Source organism: Megalobrama amblycephala, linkage group LG19, assembly GCF_018812025.1.
Source record: "Megalobrama amblycephala isolate DHTTF-2021 linkage group LG19, ASM1881202v1, whole genome shotgun sequence".
Classification (NCBI taxonomy): Eukaryota; Metazoa; Chordata; class Actinopteri; order Cypriniformes; family Xenocyprididae; genus Megalobrama; species Megalobrama amblycephala.
In genome coordinates, this window is record NC_063062.1 from 27744253 (window position 1) to 27764936 (window position 20684).

At 37.4% G+C, this 20684-nt stretch overlaps 1 protein-coding gene across 1 annotated transcript; it reads right to left on the bottom strand.

Annotated features, from left to right (window-relative positions):
- Positions 1-4052: 4052 nt before the first annotated feature.
- LOC125254763 lies at positions 4053-6953 on the bottom strand. Its single transcript, XM_048169565.1, has 4 exons — positions 6711-6953; positions 5499-5813; positions 5166-5285; positions 4053-4523 (listed from the first exon to the last, which is right to left on the bottom strand). The coding sequence occupies exons 1-4, from the start codon at positions 6829-6831 to the stop codon at positions 4306-4308; spliced, it is 774 nt and encodes a 257-aa protein (XP_048025522.1). The 5' UTR covers positions 6832-6953; the 3' UTR covers positions 4053-4305.
- Between the last annotated feature and the right edge of the window lie 13731 nt (positions 6954-20684).

The following is a 20684-nucleotide window of genomic DNA, read 5'->3' on the forward strand; positions in this document are numbered from 1 at the left end:
TACCTGTAATATCCCACAATTATTAACTTTATGTGACGTTTGACCTGATTAATAACCAATTAAACATTATTAAAATAGCAATTATGTTTCTGTATTGTACTGTACTGTATTGTATGCTAAAAATGTTATCCATTTGTTGTAAGCCATGATTAATGTTTAGTTTTTTAAGTAATTTTTTAAAATTATTATTATTATTTTTTTTTTGTGTATTCTTTTTTTCTGTAACATTAAATGTGGGCTTCATAAGCCAATTAATAAATGTTATGAGTTAAGATAACACACCTAATGTTAACCATGTTGGGAAAAAGCAGGTGATCGTTATCTGGAAGTTACTTATTATTTTTATGGGTATAAAATAATAATTAGCAGGACAAAACTAATGATAGCCTACTCTAATTACAGAAATCGATCTCCTGTAACGTTAGTTGAACTTGATTTAAAATGGCAGGACCATTTCTGACGATTTAGAGTTGTTTCTAGTGGCATATTATATTGAGTTTATCTACTGAATTTGCTGTTTCAAAAATATTATTGCTCTAGAAACAGAATAGCCTATTATTTTATAGGCAGAATTTTAAATTGTGTATAATTTTTATAGTCTATTTAAAATGTCTATTTTAAGTCTATTATAGTCTATTTTACATGAATGATGATGCAGTCGTCTGGGCGGAAGTTTGATACCGCGACTCCGCCTCCTTCTGCGCATGCCCAGGCTCCAAATTTTTTTTTTTTTTTGACGTATTGCGTAACGTGTCTGCGCCCATTCGTCGGCCCATTTTGGCTTCAGTTCATTACAATGGAAGGAAGCGGCGTCGCATCATCCATCTTTTTTTACAGTCTATGTTCTGAACAGCAGTTTTGAAGCGAAAATGAGGCCGCTGCCATCTTAGCAGCACGTGACCGTACGTCACTCCCAGATAAATGGGCAAAGAGGCGGGACGTGGTTGGAGCCCATGATGTGACTGGTTGCTGAAACCATGCCCGCCTAGCGCGACGTGACCATGTTAGCAGAAGCTATCTATCTTACTATCTAAAATATTAATGAAGGTCACAATGTCATTAGAAAGTACTAAAGCTTTACTGTCAATCTATGGTGTTTTTCTTTTATTTTTTCTTTTATAAGATATAGATGCTCCAACACCAGTAATTAATTTGTGTCGGGTGTGCAAATAACACGAAAAATCAAACGGAACTTCATACCTTTATAATGAAATAGAGATCGCGAGATGAATCCAATCCGTGGCACTTGGGTAAAATGTCCATTGCAAAAAAAACATTTTTGTCCACGAAAGCGTTAAATCCATGCAATATTGATATATTATCCATTGTTTGCATCACATTTCTTCTTAATGATCTGCACTCCATAATCGTTCTTCAAGAAATAATGCAATCTGAGCAGTTTTTATGTTGTAAAACTGTGCGTGATCATATCTAACAAACAAATGAGCCCGTGTCCAAAGTATAATGTTTCAAAATAGTGCAGCAGTTTTAGATATAATATCCAAGCAGTGCTGTCAGAGTTTTATATCCTCCTGCTATTGTCATTGTAGTAAATCTCAGGAACTTTTAGCCAATGCCGATCCAACAACGTGTGTTCTGTTTCGCATGCGAGAACATCTAGACGCACATCAGTCTCGACTATTAATGCAGCAAGCCATATTTTATAATTGTATTAAAAAAGAGAGAGAAAAAAAGCACAAATACGGCTGAGATGCCAAATTCAGCGGCTGGAATTAACTCAAGTAACCACGCCCTTAATTATGCAGAACTTTAAGGCTTAGTATAATTTAAACAGTTGAGTTATAAAAAAAATTCACCCCCCTCAGAGTTGTCATGAAGGGCAAAATTAGCTATACAGATCAAAAACACAATTTGAACCAGACTGTAAACATGTTTTTTTCTGCTGTAAACTTGGCCAATTTAACATCGGACTCAATGAGATTCTGCGCTCTTCTGCAGCCTGTCCCTAACGGCCAGTCGATGAATCGCAGTTTAAGTCACTTCCGTATTGGCTTCATGAGAAACTGGGGGAGGTTGCCGCTTGGTTAATCATGGGATAATTTTTTATTTTTGGGTGAACTATCCCTTTAAGTGGGGGTGGGGGTGGATGCTGTGTTTCCTTCAAGTACAATAAGATAATGTAAAAGAATGTCTAGGTTTATTGTTAAGCAGACATATTTCATTGCATGCATTTTTGTATAATAAACCCTGATAGAAATACCTGTAATATCCCACAATTATTAACTTTATGTGACGTTTGACCTGATTAATAACCAATTAAACATTATTAAAATAGCAATTATGTTTCTGTATTGTACTGTACTGTATTGTATGCTAAAAATGTTATCCATTTGTTGTAAGCCATGATTAATGTTTAGTTTAAGTAATTTTTTTAAATTATTTTTTTTATTATTTTTTTTTGTGCACATTTTTAATGTCAAAATTATGCAAATTTCAGATGTGAAGAATTTAAACTGGAAACTTGTGCAAACACTCAAAGACAGCTTTTGAAGCATAAAATAGATTATGCGCATTAACTACAATTTAACATTATCTCTTTTTTTCTCTTTTTTTTTAAATTTCTGTATCTCATACCAATAAAACATTGTTGACTAAATAAAAAAACAGATGGCAGTAATGCTTTATTATAGTTTGAGATCTAGTGGAAGTAGAGGAAGCCACTGCCATCAGGATTTTTGCCTTTCTGCTGGTGTTTAGGATTTCAAAAGAATAAACTTACACTGTAAAAAATTATATGACTGATAAATTATGACAACATATGTTTTCTTACATTACTTTTTTTTAATCAATGGAATACAAGAGTCAACTCACTTAATGTAATTTAAGTTGTAATGACATATACAGCTAGGTTGATTGTACATAATACATTTAAAACAGCATTTACTTATTTATTTATTTATTTATTTATTTTACTTCTCTCTTCTCTCTCGCATTTCAGTCAAACAAAGTTTAGAGTAAAGAAGGTATGGTGATATGGTATGAGAATTACAATACACATAATGTAACGTTAGGAAGCTCAAACAAATAATGGCACAGTAGTGGAAGAATATATGAAGGACAGGTTTTGATATTCAAACGATATAGGAAGGTTTAGAATAAGTGATCTAATGAAGCTGTGAAGATCTAACAATGGTTTCATCAACAATAGCTGTAAAATTTCAATGGGAAATACTTGATCAGTCAACAATTGGGAGCGATCATTTTCCAAAGCTGAACTGTTGCATTAGAAGTGCAATGGAGCGTGGCAGCAAAAAGTATTATTACGCGACCCCTCTTCCATGAGAAGGCAACGAGACGCTGTGTCGTGGTTTCTAAACACGGACAGCCTCAGCTCAGAGCCGGCGCCAGGGCACATAAATTAGGGGACATTTATATGTCTAGGGCGAGCCAGCGAATACCGTAATCACATTAAGTGGGGGTGGGTGTGCATTTCCCGTATTTGTAATCGCTTTCGAGTGTGCGCGCGCTCTTTGCTTTTACTTTCGCTTTCGAATACGCTCACGTCCAGCAGGGAGGGAGTGAAGTGGAGCCACAGCGACCCCCACAGGCGTCAGCCCTGCCTCAGCTCACAATTATACCGGTATAATGTTACCCCTGCATCCCAATGTGCATACTATCCACCCTAAATAGTATTGAATATTACTAGTGTCACACACTATTTAGGATGGATAGTATGGGCATTGAGATGCAGGCTACATCTTCTGTAAAGATGCGTACTGCGGAGCCCCGGACATGACATGTAGAAAATATAGTAGGCTAAATCGCGCATTATTTATAATTCGAGGGAACGAAGTAGTAGACTAACTCGTGCGCACTATTTATTTTTTTATTTTTTTATTTTTTTATTTTTTTTTCATGCATGTCATGTGCTGGTCACCGTAGTAAACTGAGACCACAGCAAGTTTCACTTCGACTTGCAAACAAGCGTATCACGTGAAATCAGGGAATCACATATCCGCACAACTGCTGTTTTAACTGTGTTGTTTTGTGACGTTATAAACATTCAGTGGAACAGAAAACAAGCTCCACGCTATTGTAAAACCAAATCTTTATTAAATAAAGTCAAAAATGTGCACCAATCTCCTCTGTGAGATTCATTTAAAGGATACAACAGAACTGAGAGCTTATGCTTTTATGCCATCATTTGTGTTACTACTTATTATTTTGTTTAGAGCAATTATGTTTAGAGTCATATATTAAAAATAGATCACCAATCAATAAATGGCAAATGAATGCAAAAACAATATGTTAATAAAGGTGCAAAGCATTGATGTATAGTTTGCTTTATATCTCAACATATCTGGAACTAAACCTTCTGCTCAATTCACACTGTTGGTCTGATTTCTCAAGAGTCTGATGGTAATGTTTAGTCTCTTCTGTATTGATCAGCTCACTTCTTGTAGATCTGATGTCATAAACCAGCACAGCAACAGTAGCCACGGCCACCAGAGCAGAGAGAACCAATCGAATCACAGCTTCAGTGAAACCACAACAGTGAATGTCTGAAAAAGAAAAAAGCTGAATCAGAATTGTGCATTTAAGTCTCTTTTAAATAGACTTACAGGTGCCAGTTTTGTGGGTTATTAGTTCAAGCAATGTGGGCAATGTGTGCAGATTTGAGTGTGTCTGCATACACACTTTCTTTGCTTAGCCAAAAAGCATGAACTATGATTGTAGAATACAGACAGTTCTAAACTTTTTTTTATTCACTCCTAGAAATGTGTGCTTATGTGATTCTCCATGAGTTTTTACTAATGTTTTCTAGCGCACCCCCCCCCCCCTTCACTTCTCTGTCTCTCGTCTGCAGTCTGTTCTCCATTCCTGTAAATTCACAGAAAACGTGAACAAATGCACTATACTCCCATATACATTAATCATGAATCCCATGAGCATGAGCTGTTCATATGTACCTGTATACCTTGAATGCAATGCAAACTCGCTTTGGATAAAAGCATCTGCCAAATTCTTGTTTTAATTTTGTTTATACAGTCCAATATAGGCCAGTCACCAGCAAAAATATGAATAATATGAACTGCATCAGTGCAATGAATATGTGTTGGGTTTTGGCTTCAATATCACACTGATTTACCTAAACACATCTAACAGTTCTGCTTTAATAAACACTAATATCATCAGAGACGCACCTGAACTTGGTTGATGGAGTTCAGTATTGTTGTTATTCTCAGTTTGATTTACCACAAAGCTGGATGTCACAAAATTTGAACTTGATGATCTGTCTGGTGATGATGTAGTCTGTGGAGATTCTGGTAATAACAGATGATACTGACGTCAGTCTCATCACACACACTTCTGATATTTATTTATTTATTTACAGAAATTTATTTCAATGTAATCAATGTAGCCAATATCATAAAATGTGGATGTAAGGAATATTGAAAAGAATAAAAGAAACATTTTAAAATATCAAAATGACAAATGAAGGTCAGTGTAAAATTACACCATAATGGTCTACTCACCATTGACAGTAACATTGAAACTCTTATATTTGGTCTCTTCGCTGACAATTGTAAGTTTATAAAGTCCAGAGTCTGAGGTTGTGGTGTTTGTGATGGTCAGAGATCCAGTCTGATCCAGTTTCAGTCTGTTTTTGAATCTCCCATCAGCAGTATCATAGGTTGAGATAGTCTGAGTCATCCTGTTAAATTCAGCTATTCTTTTGCTCTCGAACATCCACTGAATCAACAAATATTTCTGTACTTCAGTTACATCAGAGTTTAGAGTGACAGAATCTCCCTCGTCCACTGATATTGTCTTCACTGCATCGGCCACATCTAGGAAACAATCAGAAATATATTGTTTTACAGACTAAAGGTCCGTTCACACCAAGAACCAATATGTACAAAGATAATCATAACGACAACATTGCTACATAAAATGACAAAATAATACTGTTCAGTATAATTGAAGCAAACATTTTATCGATATCTTTAATAAAATACAGAAACAAATTGAGGCTCTGAGGCACACATAGCCTATTACATCAATTCCTGGACAGCACAGCCCATAGTCAAGGGCCCCTGCTTTGACCCCAATCTATAATACATGAACAATAAATATCACTTGAGGTCAAGCTGTTTTGTGGTTCTGAAATGATTTGTTCCTCATTAATTGCTACATACAATTCTTCTTTTTGAGTGTCACGAGATTTTTCTTCAGCACTCATTTCTGCGTGCTAACAGAAGTGAAACAAAACACTCTGTGGATCAGGTTGATTTAATCGTATTTAAGTTGACAAGTTATAGTTAGTGACTGATTAAATTTTATACAGAGAAATTAAAATATTACAAACCACCTTAAATTAGCTAAACACCGGTTGAAAACATACTAATATTATAACATTGGTATCAATTTATTTCGCAGCTGTGAATTTTCAGTGTTTTACATTAAGATAAACGTTGTTTTGGAATATTTATAGTTCCTTCAGCGAAATCACTCGACACGCACCTAAACTAATACAAAAAATAGACTACTTTTTTTTTTTTTTTTTTTCAAAAATTAACCATGTTTTACTAGGAAAAACAAAAAAACATGGTAATTAAAGTTATTATTGGATATCACTGAAACTTCATATCACTTAAGTTTAGTAATAAAATCATGGATAAATTTTGGGGCTTTAAATAACGGGCTTACAAGCATACAAAAAGTCACAAAACACATTCATAACTTACCAACCAGACGACACCAGCAAAAACAGAACAAAACAAAAGCGTTAACCATATTCTCTGTCCGTTTGTCCACCACCAATAATGCTGTAAATCTCTGAAAATGTCCCGACTTTTGAAGCCGCATGTCGTCAGCGTCCGGAGAGAACGGTAGGCGTTCCCGCTGATGGTTGCCTAGTAACGCTTATGAGTGACAAATGGATGTCATGCCGTGTTGTTGACATTGAATAGGCCTACGTCTTCTCACCGCTAAAAATGAACAAGGGGAATATCGTAAATAAATGAAATAAATCCATAAAATGTTTAATATCAAACATGAACTAGGAGTAACAATCAGACGAAGAGCCGCGCGTTTTAGAGGAGTTTGAGGCATGATGACATTATAAATAGAAACATAACTAAATTATCATTAGCCTATATATGTCTACACCAAAACGATTAAATGGTGATAGATGAATGAATGTGACAAATTTAGTCAGCCTACTAGTTTTTGAAACAATTCCTTAAATGACAAATAGAAATCCCTCTTAGAATGAAGAGAAGTCCCATTAAAAATATGATTAGCCTAAACTCTATTCCTCATGATTAAAACAGAAAAATGTAAGGTATGTAAATGTAAAGAAAACACCATTTTCAAATAAAAACTTAAAACTTTTTATGTGTTTTGGCCATTCGGGGGCCTGAAAATGAAACTTTTGAAAACGGATTTCAAAGTGCAAACTTTTGAAAACGATACCATTAATGTCTCTGTGTAAACTACAAAAACTAAAATTTTGCAGAAAAAAAAAAAAAAAAAATATATATATATATATATAGGCTATATATATATATATATATATATATATATATATATATATATATAGGGCTATATATATATAGGGATATATATATATATATATATACATAGCTATATATAGAATTAGTGATGTCATGCACATGTGTAGCCTACATGTTCAGTCTAGGGGTTAGTGATGTGCCATTTGTGAACAAGTCGCTCTAAGATTATTTCACTTCAGAATTAAAATTTCCTGATAATTTACTCACACCTATGTCATCCATGATGTTTATGTCTTTCTTTCTTCAGTTGAAACGAAATTAAAGTTTTTGAGGAAAACATTCCATGATTTTTCTCCATAAAGCCTAGTGGACTTCGATGGGGTCCAGTGGGTTGAAGGTCCAAATAGTAGTTTCAGTGCAGCTTCAAAGGGCTCTACATGATCCCAGCAGAGGAATAAGGATCTTATCTAGTGAAACGATCGTCATTTTCTAATAAAAAAAAAAGAGGGATAGCCTACTTTTTAACCACAAATGCTCTTCTTGCCCTAGCTCTGTGATGCGTCACGCATTACGTAATCACACTGGAAAGGTCACGCGTGACGTAGGTGGAAGTACCATGGTAGGATGAAAAACCCATCTAATTTTCTCCTCCAACTTCAAAATCGTCTGACATTGTTGTTTTACCTTTTTATTTGTAAAGGTCGTTTGACTTACCCTGCGTCTCAATCAGCTCCCTAGCTCCCATAGGTTATGAATCAGTATATCATGTAAATGAATGTGGCTGATTCCCTGATCAGTGCCCTGACTACTGAACTAGGGAGCTGATTGAGACGCACCCTTAGTCTTTGCGCGATTACTATGTAAACACAAAAATATATCGAGTAGAGTCTACTGACATCCTTTAACAACCTTATTTGTTATATGTTCTGCTTTGATTTGCTTGAAATGGTTTTATTAGTTCAAAATAAATAAAATGTTCAATAGCCTACACGTTAAACCATCAAACAATTTTACGCATATTTTTCTTTCTTTCTTTCTTTCTTTCTTTCTTTCTTTCATTTTTTTTTTTTCCCAAGCATACTGTCAAATTTAAGGTTTAATATAATTACATTGAATAATTTAAGTGAAGTAGCCTACGTGCATACATATTAATCACAGACCAAACATAAGCCTACTAAATTTGGCTAAATTTAAAAAGCCAGAAGTGGTACTAAATGAAGAGCCAAATGATCAGGTTCCCTAAAAAGAACCAGAATTTACATCATGAATAGGAGTGTAGTGTTTCTTTACAAAGTGACATAGCCAACTACTGGCTTGGCATGCATAATACAATGTTTTAGTCATTTTCGCCGTCATTTATATGTAAAAAAAAAAAAAAAAAAAAAAAAAACATTTCAATTTACAACATTGGCGTGTGTCAACCAAAGCATTTTTAACTAGCTGCATGCAGAGCAGCGTGCAGTTGCACAGCGGGGTAAAAAAGTGACAGTGATGAGCGCAGCATTTTACCCAAAGTTAAACATTCTTCAAGAAAAAAATGAAGGGCGCTGTGAAATAGACTTTCAGGACCTCGTCACACTGCTGCCATTAGAAAAAGAAAGAAAAAAAAAGACCTGCAGACAATCCCAGCCGTCAGTGAAATTAGTTCAAGAAGCTATAGCTGCGATGTGCGATTGTTTTGCTCTTCTCTAATTTTTTCTCAAGGATGAATTTACTCATTAAGCGACATTTATATAGTTTGAATATTAAAAAGCCGCAGTCCTCAATTGGCCTAACGTATCTCTGTTGGCGTCTCTGTGTTGTTTTTGTGAGTTATTCATGTAAGTCGGTTTGGGTGCAGTTCAAAAACAACGGAGATTCAGCGGAACATATAATATAAATAAACTCCATATAGATCATCTTTATTAATTCAGATTTTACACAGCTCAACAACAACATGCGGAACATGTTATTGTTTTTTCTATTCCTGTTGTTCACGGACGGTAAGTGATGTAGCCTATTATATCTTTCGGTTTCATTGACACTGCAGTATGATCAGAGTTTCTGGGAACATGGAACATTCTGATAATAGCTGTGATTTATTCACAATACCGTCTGTGTATCATTGCACAACTCCAACCACCCTGAGAAACACTTTGTTCTTATTGATACTGTTCATTGAAGTGTGTATTACCTGCATCTAGATACAGCTTTTTCCTTCAGGTCAGTCCTTATGTTCATAATAAAAAAATCTGTTTGAATGTCCACTGTGATTTCTTGTCCTTTTAACATATATATATATATATATATATATATATATATATATATATATATATATATATATATATATATACATTCCATACAGTGGGTATGGAAAGTATTCAGACCCCCTTAAATGTTTCACTCTTTGTTATATTGCAACCATTTGCTAAAATCATTTAAGTTCATTTTTTTCCTCATTAATGTACACACAGCACCCCATATTGACAGAACAACACAGAATTGTTGACATTTTTGCAGATTTATTAAAAACGAAAAACTGAAATATCACATGGTCCTAAGTATTCAGACCCTTTGCTCAGTATTTAGTAGAAGCACCCTTTTGATCTAATACAACCATGAGTCTTTTTGGGAAAGATGCAACAAGTTTTTCACACCTGGATTTGGGGATCCTCTGCCATTCCTCCTTGCAGATCCTCTCCAGTTCTGTCAGGTTGGATGGTAAACGTTGGTGGACAGCCATTTTTAGGTCTCTCCAGAGATGCTCAATTGGGTTTAAGTCAGGGCTCTGGCTGGGCCATTCAAGAACAGTCACGGAGTTGTTGTGAAGCCACTCCTTCCTTATTTTAGCTGTGTGCTTAGGGTCATTGTCTTGTTGGAAGGTAAACCTTCGGCCCAGTCTGAGGTCCTGAGCACTCTGGAGAAGGTTTTCGTCCAGGATATCCCTGTACTTGGCCGCATTCATCTTTTCCTCGATTGCAACCAGTCGTCCTGTCCCTGCAGCTGAAAAACACCCCCACAGCATGATGCTGCCACCACCATGCTTCACTGTTGGGACTGTATTGGACAGGTGATGAGCAGTGCCTGGTTTTCTCCAAACATACCGCTTAGAATTAAGGCCAAAAAGTTCTATCTTGGTCTCATCAGACCGGAGAATCTTATTTCTCACCATCTTAGAGTCCTTCAGGTGTTTTTTAGCAAACTCCATGCAGGCTTTCATGTGTCTTGCACTGAGGAAAGGCTTCTGTCGGGCCACTCTGCCATAAAGCCCCGACTGGTGGAGGGCTGCAGTGATGGTTGACTTTCTACAACTTTCTCCCATCTCCCGACTGCATCTCTGGAGCTCAGCCACAGTGATCTTTGGGTTCTTCTTTACCTCTCTCACCAAGGCTCTTCTCCCCCGATAGCTCAGTTTGGCCGGACGGTCAGCTCTAGGAAGGGTTCTGGTTGTCCCAAACGTCTTCCATTTAAGGATTATGGAGGCCACTGTGCTCTTAGGAACCTTAAGTGCAGCAGAATTTTTTTTGTAACCTTGGCCAGATCTGTGCCTTGCCACAATTCTGTCTCTGAGCTCTTCAGGCAGTTCTTTTGACCTCATGATACTCATTTGCTCTGACATGCACTGTGAGCTGTAAGGTCTTATATAGAAAAAAAAATGAACATAAATGATTTTAGCAAATGGCTGCAATATAACAACGAGTGAAAAATGTAAGGGGGTCTGAATACTTTACATACCCACTGTATTAAAGCATATATATATATATATATATATATATATATATATATACATATATACATATATGCTTTAATATTTGTATATTTGTATATATATGGAATAACCATTTTATAAAAGCAATAATCCCCATGAAGCCATGGTTTACAGTAAATTTATAACAGCTAAGGGGGTTCGCTCCGCTCCGCGTTGTGCCAAACAATGCCCAAAGATGTTATAATTTCACTGTAATCCACTGCTTCTTGGGGCTTATTATTTTAATTTGGACGTCATTCTTGACGTTAGTAAAAAATGTTGTAGAGTCTGATCTGTATTTGTAAAGCTGATTGTTTCTGCTCTAGGTGTGTCTGCTGTGGAGACGAATGAACCCGAGTCTATAATGGAGGGAGATTCTGTTACTCTACACACTGATATTACTGAAATACAAAACGATGATACAATACTGTGGCTGTTTGGACCTAAAGACTCTATCATATCTCAAATAACAAGAAAGGCAGATTTGACTTCATTTTTTGTAACTGATGACAGGACATTCAGAGACAGATTGCAGGTGGACCAAAAGACTGGATCTCTCACCATCAAAAACGCCAGAATCAAACACTCTGGACAATATAAACTCAGCATCTCTAGAGAAAAGACTACCACAAAGATATTTAATGTCACTGTCTTTGGTGAGGATCTCAAGTCTTTCAATATAACAGTGAGCCAGTTTACATTAGCACTGTCTTTGTTAATAATTAGATACCACACAACTACCATTTAAAGTCATCATTAAAGTAGTCCATGTGACTTCACTGGTTTAACCTCAGTTTTATGAAGCAATGCGAGTGCTTTGTTTGCACAAAAAAAAAAAAAAATTTACCACATTATTTAAAAAAAATTCTCGTGTCAACACAACACGTGCATTGTGATGCTCTCATGAACATCCGTTGGAGATTAACCATTTCACGCATAGAGGTCACTATAGTTTACAGCTATTCAAAAAGCATTTTCTAGCATAAGCATGGGCTTTGGCATAGTTGCACATCAACCTCTATAGTGGACCCTACTGCATCATCCTATACATTGCCACCAAGTGTACATTTTTTCCCTCTCCAAACCAAGATGGCCGAAGGCCAGTCAGAAATGCCAAGTTGCTTCGGAATATCCTTCCATTCCTTCTATCCTAGGAGACTCTTGGGAAAAAAATGTTGTAGCATCAAGCAATATCTAATGAGTCATAATCACAGCTAAATTTTCCAAGTATTGTTTTTCTATGTAAATTATTTTTTATTATGTAAATAGTTTTTTTTGTTTGTTTGTTTGTTTGTTTGCACAAACAAAGCACTCGTGTCGCTTCATAAAATGAGGTTAAACAACTGGAGTCACATGGATTACTTTAATGTTGTCTTTACTTCCTTTCTGGACCTTGAAAATGGTAGTAGTGTAGGCTTGTCAATGGAGGGACAGAAATCTCTCAGATTCCATTAAAAAGATCTTCATTTGTGAAGATGAACGACAGTCTTACGGGTTTGGAATGACATGAGGGTGAGTAAATAATGACAGAATTCTCATTTCTGGGTGAACTAACTCTTTTATATATACGATTTATGTTTATGGTTATTTGTGAATCAGTAATACATCATAGTACAGAACCTGCTTTTTATTAGCTTTATTTTTAAATTTTTTCTACAAGAATTAAAAGCTGCAAATATCAGAGTGATTGCTATATAAATTAAATTATAATTAAATTAAATGTAGTTACCCAGATAACATGAGGGTTTATAATGATTCATAAGTTTAATCTTTTTATGAGAAACTGTTTTGGCTTGTTTTTCAGGCGTGGTTGGTGAGACGGATGAAGTGAAGTCAGAGTCAGTGATGGAGGGAAAGTCTGTCTCTCTACAGAATAATGTTGAAGTACAGAGAGATGATCTAATAGTGTGGAGGTTTGGAGATAAAGGCATCCTCCTGGCTAAAATCGATGTGGAAACTAAAGAGATCTCATTAAACGATGCTGATGAGAGATTCAGAGACAGACTGCAGCTGAACCAGAATGGCTCTCTGACCATCAAGAACACGAAAACCGAAAATGCTGGACTTTATGGACTACAGATCCGAGGCCGTGAGAGCACACAGTGATTCCTTCTTTCTGTCAGTGGTGAGTAACTCTGAGTCTGTAAAGACCAATGGGAGGATCACTTCTCTCATAATAATACTATTTAAATTAATTGAATTAGATTAAAATAAAACACATCCACTCACACTAATGACTGTCTGTCTTTACCTGTTACGGATCGGGGTCTGTCTCCAGGTGTTGTAGCAGGGATTGTTTTTGCTGCTCTGCTTGTGGCTGCAGTTCTGGGTGCCGTTGTGGTTTACTATTGCCTATTACTATTGATCTCTGAACTAAAAAAAAAACAAATGGGTGAGTATTACAGCTGATACAGCATGATGAAAACAAAGTTTTATTATGCTACAATAGATCTATATTTAAAAGTTTCTGCTTTATTGATCATGCTAAGGTGAATAAACAACAGCTTTTTTCTATACTTAAAAGGATAGTTGACTCAAAATGAAAATTCTGTCATCATTTAGTATAGACGAAGAAGATACATTTGCAGTTTTTTATACAGTACATGCATGTATGCCACCTGCTCAGAATTAAAAAGTGTAAATGCACCTTTTGTCGCAAAGTGAAAATGATCTCTTTGTAAAGTGAAGCTTGCTATTTGTGAACATGCAAAACTAAAAAGATTTATGTAACTAAGATATCCACCTGCACACTTGATCTCAAGAACACATTTCTCTTCTGTTTCTCTGTGCTGCTGTGACAGTTGAAGAGATGAAACAGTCAGCGATGGAGGGAGAATCTATCACTCTACCTGCTGATCTTACTGAACTACAGAAAGATGACAAGATAAAGTGGTGGTATCAAGATTAAAACAATCTCATAGCTAAAATTAAAGAGAACAATGAGCCCGCTAAATTTGATGGGACTGATGGGAGATTCAGAGGCAAACTGAGATTATTTGAGAATGGAAATCTTGAAATCACAGACATCAGAACCATTCACTCTGGAGTTTATAAACTAGAGATCCACAACAACAGAAGAACCAAATATAAGAAATTCACCATTTCTGTGAGAGGTGAGTTTGTCAAGTCCTTATGTGTGTTAATGATTGTCAACTGTGTGAACAATTTAGATGATCAGAAACTTACCAAAGCACTCAAAATGTAAGCAATTACTTATAGATTTAAATCTTAAGAGATTAAAGGTATATTATTGCATGATTAAAGTAGAACTATTTCCAGGGGGGGGAATCATGATATTACAAGAAAAGGCGTGATTAGGAATCATAGACAGTCAAAGGTAGTTTGTGATTTAAAATGAAATTTCTTTTGGCTATAAATCCAGGTGGGATAAGTAGATTTTGTGTGATAAGTACATTTTAAAAAAACATTGTTGAACATTGTTGATATTTGAAATCAACCCAAACAAACCCACCCCTCTCTTCATTGCTCCACCACCAAAACTCATTCTCCAATCCTAACCACCATGCTTCGTGTCGGTCTCGAACCCTGGCCCATTCGCTGCTGGTATGTGAGGCGAGAACACTAACAATGGCACTAAACACTGCATTCTCTAGCAACTGTCAGTGTGCAGTGGTTTAGATGATGAACAAACAACAAGGAAGCACAAAAAAATGAACAAGTGTTCGTTGTTAGTCTACAACAGCACAGCAGCCCCAGACAATCAATGACACTCACACCCGGTTTTACTCACATGTGAAGCAGAATCAAAGCAGCCTTTGCGTCTGTTTTCAGGCCTTCCCGCTTGGCTTTCTCCAGCGCTAGAAAACTTTTCTAATATTGACGCGGGTCCTAAAGCGCTTGCCCAGTTATAAACCTTCATTCCAGTGATATTCTTTTGAGCTCTTTTGTATATGTCTCATCTCTCTGTCTTCAAATCTCCCTCTTGCTCATTCTGTCTCCTCAACCGTCATACGCCCCCTAATGCTGAGTGGCTAAACGTTTGTTGTTGGTGTCGGCCCTACTACCTTCCGAACAGTGTTTTTGAAAAAATACTGACTCCACCTTTAAAAGCTGTATCTTTTATATATGTGTCACGTTACATAGAAGAAATACCACGAACATGAAGAGCAGACACAAACAGTCTTTAATAAACTCCAACAGAAGGCAGGCAAACAAACATCACATAACATTAACGAGACCCGACAAAGAACACTGAAAACACATGAACTATATACACAAACAATAAATAGGGTAACACAGCTGAACGTGATGGCAAATCATAATAGTAACCGTGACAACAATGGAGAAGCAGGAAAACTGAACAAAGGAAAACAGAAGCTAATTAACTGGACTAAAGGTCCATGAAAGTGAAACTAAGATGACATATTAGACAGACTAGTGGTGACAACGCCCCATCCTGGTAGGCGCGACCTCGCATCGTGACAGAAGCACAGAGATGAGGGAGACGAGTGGAGGTTTGATTAAAAGATTAAAAGAGGGTGGGATGATGGAAGGAGCCAAGTGACTAGCAGGGCGATGGTCCAAGGCTGGATGAAGGGAGGAGCCATGGGGGAATCCCTGTTTACGACACCAGGGTGAAGATTGACAGCTGCGAAGTCTTGGAAAGTGGAGCCCCGAGTGCAGATAGAAGAGAGATGGGATGCTGATGACCTGGATGGCCATGACGAAGCAGCAGCGACAGTCTCCCGAGATGTAAGTGGGGATCCTGAGGGTAAGCTGGTGTGAACGAGTGCGGAGTTGGAGCCTGAGGGAAGGCGGAGCTCGTCGGAGCCGAAGGGGTGGAGGGCCGGAGAGCAGCGGATGGCCCGCAAGTCCGCAGCGAAGGCATGCCGATGTCTGACCCAGGTGGAGCCGATGTGCCAAGGGAGCCTGGCAAGGCCTATGGTCCACGCTGGAGTCGAGGAGCGAAGGCATAGGATTCTGGACGGCTGGTCAAGGTGGACCAGCGCATTCCAAGGCTGAAGGCGGAGCCCCAGGCTCATGACGCCCAGGCGGAGATGGTTCACAGATGGTCCATGGTGAAGCCATGCCACTGAGAGGAGGTAGAAGTTGCACCGTAGAACTGATGGAGAATGAAGATGACTGGGTGGACTGGGCTCGCTTCCATCCCCTCAAACTCGATGAGGACTCCCACGGTGATGGACTCTGTTGCCGACCTACACCCCTGGACAGACTCTTCAAGATGCTTCGGCTCCGGGGTGATGGTATGCTCTGTCTTCCTCTCCTCAGGTTCAGGCTCACTCGTCGCAGCAGGCAGAAGCTTCCAGTCTGCAGGGGGTGGTGATGGGCTGGGCTCTGGGTTTGGCTGAAATCTGAACCGGGGGTATGCACTTTCCAGACACTTGAGGACAGCGTCCCTCCAGCGAAGTCCTTGGATGTCTGGAAGGTCAACTGGATTGCAGTAGTTGTCCCCAATCCAATATAGCGTTCTAAGGGTCTCGTTGTCATAGGGGAGAGAGCAGCGAGACGGAAGAACTTCACAGCATAGTCCGTGAAGTCAAGACCCTGCCAAAGCAACGAATTGTGCTGCTAAATCCATTATTGGTCTGGTCTTCTGTCACGGTACATAGCAGGAATACACACAAAGATGAAGATTCAGATACAAACAGTCTTTAATAAACTCCAACAGAAGGCAGGCAAATGAACACCACGTAACATTAACGACACCAGACAAAGAACACTGGAAACACATAAACTCTATATACAAATGATAATGAGGGTAACACAGCTGAATACGTGATGGCAAATCATATTAGAAACCATGACAACAAAGGAGAAGTGGGAAAACTGAACAAAGGAAAACAGGAGCTAATGAATTGGACTAAAGGTCCATGAAAGTGAAACTAAGATGACACATTAGATAGCCTAGCGGTGACAATAAGTGCTCTGTGTGCAGTACACGTGAGCTGAAATTACCACAGGTTTACGCTCAATTAAACCACCTGTAACTTTATTTTAGTGTTTGCGCAGCAAATTTGCATTTTGGAGATAGCAGCATAATTTTACATAGTTGGCATTTATTGACACTTACAGTTGGTTCTAAAAGTCTGAGAGCACATATCCCATTAAGTTAGCTTTGTATCAAATGATTCAAAATGGAAATGAAGTTTTTGAACATGTCAGATAGCTTTAAAAATGTATCTAAATGTCTTTTGAAACTGCAAACTAAATTATGCATTTCTCTTTTTTATTTGCTGCTCTGACATGAAGTAAAGACAGAGTCAGTGAAGTAGGGAGGTTCTGTCCGTCTCAAGACTAGTGCTTCTATACAGACAGGTGATCTGTTGCTGTGGATGTTTGGAGCTGAAAAGAGTCTTGTTGCTACAAATGCTACATGGCCAGATACAACAGATGAGAGATTCGCAGGAAGAGTGGAGCTGAACAAAAAGAAAGGATGGCTGACCATCAGGAACGTTAGACGTACAGACAGAGGACATTATAAATTACAGATCATCAACAGCAAACAGACCACATGCAGGAGATTCAATGTGGATGTCACTGGTGAGTAGAACAGCAGGCCTGGGCAAACTTGTTCCTAGAGGGCCAAGTTTAGCTCCAACCCTAATCAAACACACCTGAACCAGCTAATCAATACCTTCAGGATTACTAGAAGGCTACAGGCAGGTAAGTTTTATCAGGGTTGGAGCTAAACGCTGGAGGGCAGTGGCCCTCTAGGACAGAGTTTGCCCATCCCTGTAATACAGTAACTATATATTTATTTATACATTTCCTGTCTCGAATCTGATTGGTCGAGCAGCGTTGCAAGAGTGCATTCCTCTTGTTTCCATGTTCTGTGTGAGTGTTGTGGAGCACATTGAAAATCTCAATTCATATCATTCTGGAAGTAGAGTTTTAAGAATTTGAAAAAGTTCTTGTAATAAAAACTCAGACTTCCCACTTCCCAGACGAATGAAGTCTAAGTATCCTACTCTATTATTTTTCTACTCTATTAAGGTTTTCTAGGGGAAAACATCTGTAGGTATTCATTTTGTAAAAATACTATGTGGAGCTCCTAGAGACTGGATATTTTCTGTTATTTTTAGCATTTTTAATGAACTCTTGTGTCTTCATTGTGTAGCTGTTACATCATCCATATGTAGATGAATATAACAATACTGTCATTGTCTCTGTATTTCAGATTCCACAGGAAGCCAAGGGAATGAATCAGTGACTGTAGTGACGCCACTGTTGAAAGATGATGTTGCTGAAGGAGAGGATTAGCAGGAAGAATTGAATGAACCAGTTTCTGTTGAGATGTCAAACTGATGAATAAAAACTTATTTCATCAACCCATTTAATGGGGAAATGGATTGACGAAACCCTTTCACATACCATTTTACCTAATGTTACACTTAATACCTGTTGCTCTAATAACAAAATACTGGTTTGACTCTCACATCTTTGATATTGTGCAATTGTAAACTACGAGATTTCATATAAGATGTGGGTATTGCCACAGAATGCATTATTTCTTTGAAAAATGCAAGAAGTTGTCAGTGAAATGGGGATTCTTTATTTCAAGAATCAAGTGCAGTGGTAAAACATATCTGTCTAGTGAGTGTTTACATAGAAAAACTATGGAAAAATGGAATAGAAAAACTAGAACCAGCCTTAGGAGCTTACCAACTCCTACAGACACTAAACTCACAGATGAAGAACTATTTATATCTGTAAAACTGATGTAGCCAGATCCTTAATTAAGGATGAGATCATGATCCATCAATACACAGATTGTACTCTAAGATTTCACATTTGGAAGTTTTTGGTCTCGGAATCTGTTTTTCTTTTCTGAATGAAGCAGAAGGGAATCAGTAGTCATTAAGCTGGTACCATCTATGCAGTACATTGGTTTGGAAAATTGGTAGATTTCATCAGGCCTCAAGGGAATATGAAGCTGAGCATCATTAGTGTGACAATAAAAGCAAACCAAATGTCTCCCAGGGAAAATGTACAGTATATTAAATTATTAAGTACATTACAGTGGGATTGGATCACTTATCTTGTATAATGATAGTCTGCTGGTGCATGTCATGACAGAAGAGACCCGTAAATGTAAAGATATGTAGAAAGAAAGAGTTCAGCCTTATCACTTGAGCTTTTCATGTTTGTGATAATGATTATGAAGGTTTGCTTGCTTTTTAATCAATAATCAAATGTTTTCATATATAATATACATAAGGAGGGGACATAAATGATCTAAATATCAAATTAGAATTAGCAGTATCTTTTGTGTGTGTGTGTGCGTTTTTGTGACATATCAGGACACAAATGTGTATAATGACATGACATAGGTATTACAAGGAGAGGGTGACTTATGAGGACATTACCCCATGTCCCCATTTTTCAAAAGGCTTATAAATCATACAGAACGAGTTTTTTTGAGAAAGTAAAAATGTGCACAGTTTCCTGTGATGGGTAGGTTTAGGTGTAGGGGGATAGAAAATACAGTTCGTACAGTATAAAAACCATTACGCCTATGGAATGTCCCCACAATTCACAAAAACGCGTGTGTGTGTGTGTGTGTGTGTGTGTGGCTTTGAAAAAACTTGTTTTATTTATGTTTTCATATTACTAACACTGCTTTATGTCTGTATATACATATGTATATGTATGTATTACTTATTACTTCCTCTGTTACTGTAGTTCTGTGATGTGTTGCCTTTATTAGTTAATGATAATGGAAAGTCTCCATTTCAAGGTTTTTAATTGATACTGGACAATGTTGTGAAGCTGTAATTTACCATTGCCTCTCCTGCCTCTGTCTGATTGATTGATTAATGTAGTGTAATATTCAATGGAACAAATACCACAGTGAGAGAGTGGTTAAAAACAAAATGTGTTTTCATATTCAGTCACAAGAGGGAGCTGGTACTGCATCCTCTACATTGGGAGAGTCATATGTTACTGTACAACATCATTCTGAAAGCATCCAAAAGGAATTGGTCACTGCTAAAAGATAGAGGCCTACCCCTGGTTTCACAGACAAGGCTTAAGCCCAGACATTGAGCTGTCTCAACTGACAGTAACTTGTTACCATTGTTTTGTCTCAAGATCCACATCACTGTTTTTTTTTCTAAGGAATATTTAATAAAAGCTACTTAAATATCCTAATATAACTAAGATCTAGTCCTGGCTTAAGCTAAGCCCTGTCCGTGAAAGTGGACCCTAATATAATGTAATATAAGATTTGCAATGTTGCTTGCAAATCCTCTTTTTCATTAGAATACACAAAAGATGTGCATTCTGTATAATTACGACTAATACCAGCAGGAGTGAACATGTCATGATAACCAGAAGAGAAGAAAGAAAACAATACATGAACCACTGAAAATACATATACGGTGAAAATTCTCCAAACTAAAGATTGTTTGAAAGCTCAAAACCTCTGTTGTTTTTCCATGTTCAGCCAGATGGCGCTCCAGCAGGGTCTTTAAAAGAGATGCATCTGTACTCCA

What these genes read in the sequence shown, in the direction of transcription:
- LOC125254763 (XM_048169565.1), bottom strand. Translation starts at nt 6,831, where the DNA reads ATGCGGCTTCAAAAGTCGGGACATTTTCAGAGATTTACAGCATTATTG. An exon ending in TTGCTGGTGTCGTCTGGTTG is followed by an intron (nt 5,814 to 6,710) that starts GTAAGTTATGAA and finishes ATTGTTTCCTAG; the next exon opens with ATGTGGCCGATGCAGTGAAG. An exon ending in TTTCAATGTTACTGTCAATG is followed by an intron (nt 5,286 to 5,498) that starts GTGAGTAGACCA and finishes TGTTATTACCAG; the next exon opens with AATCTCCACAGACTACATCA.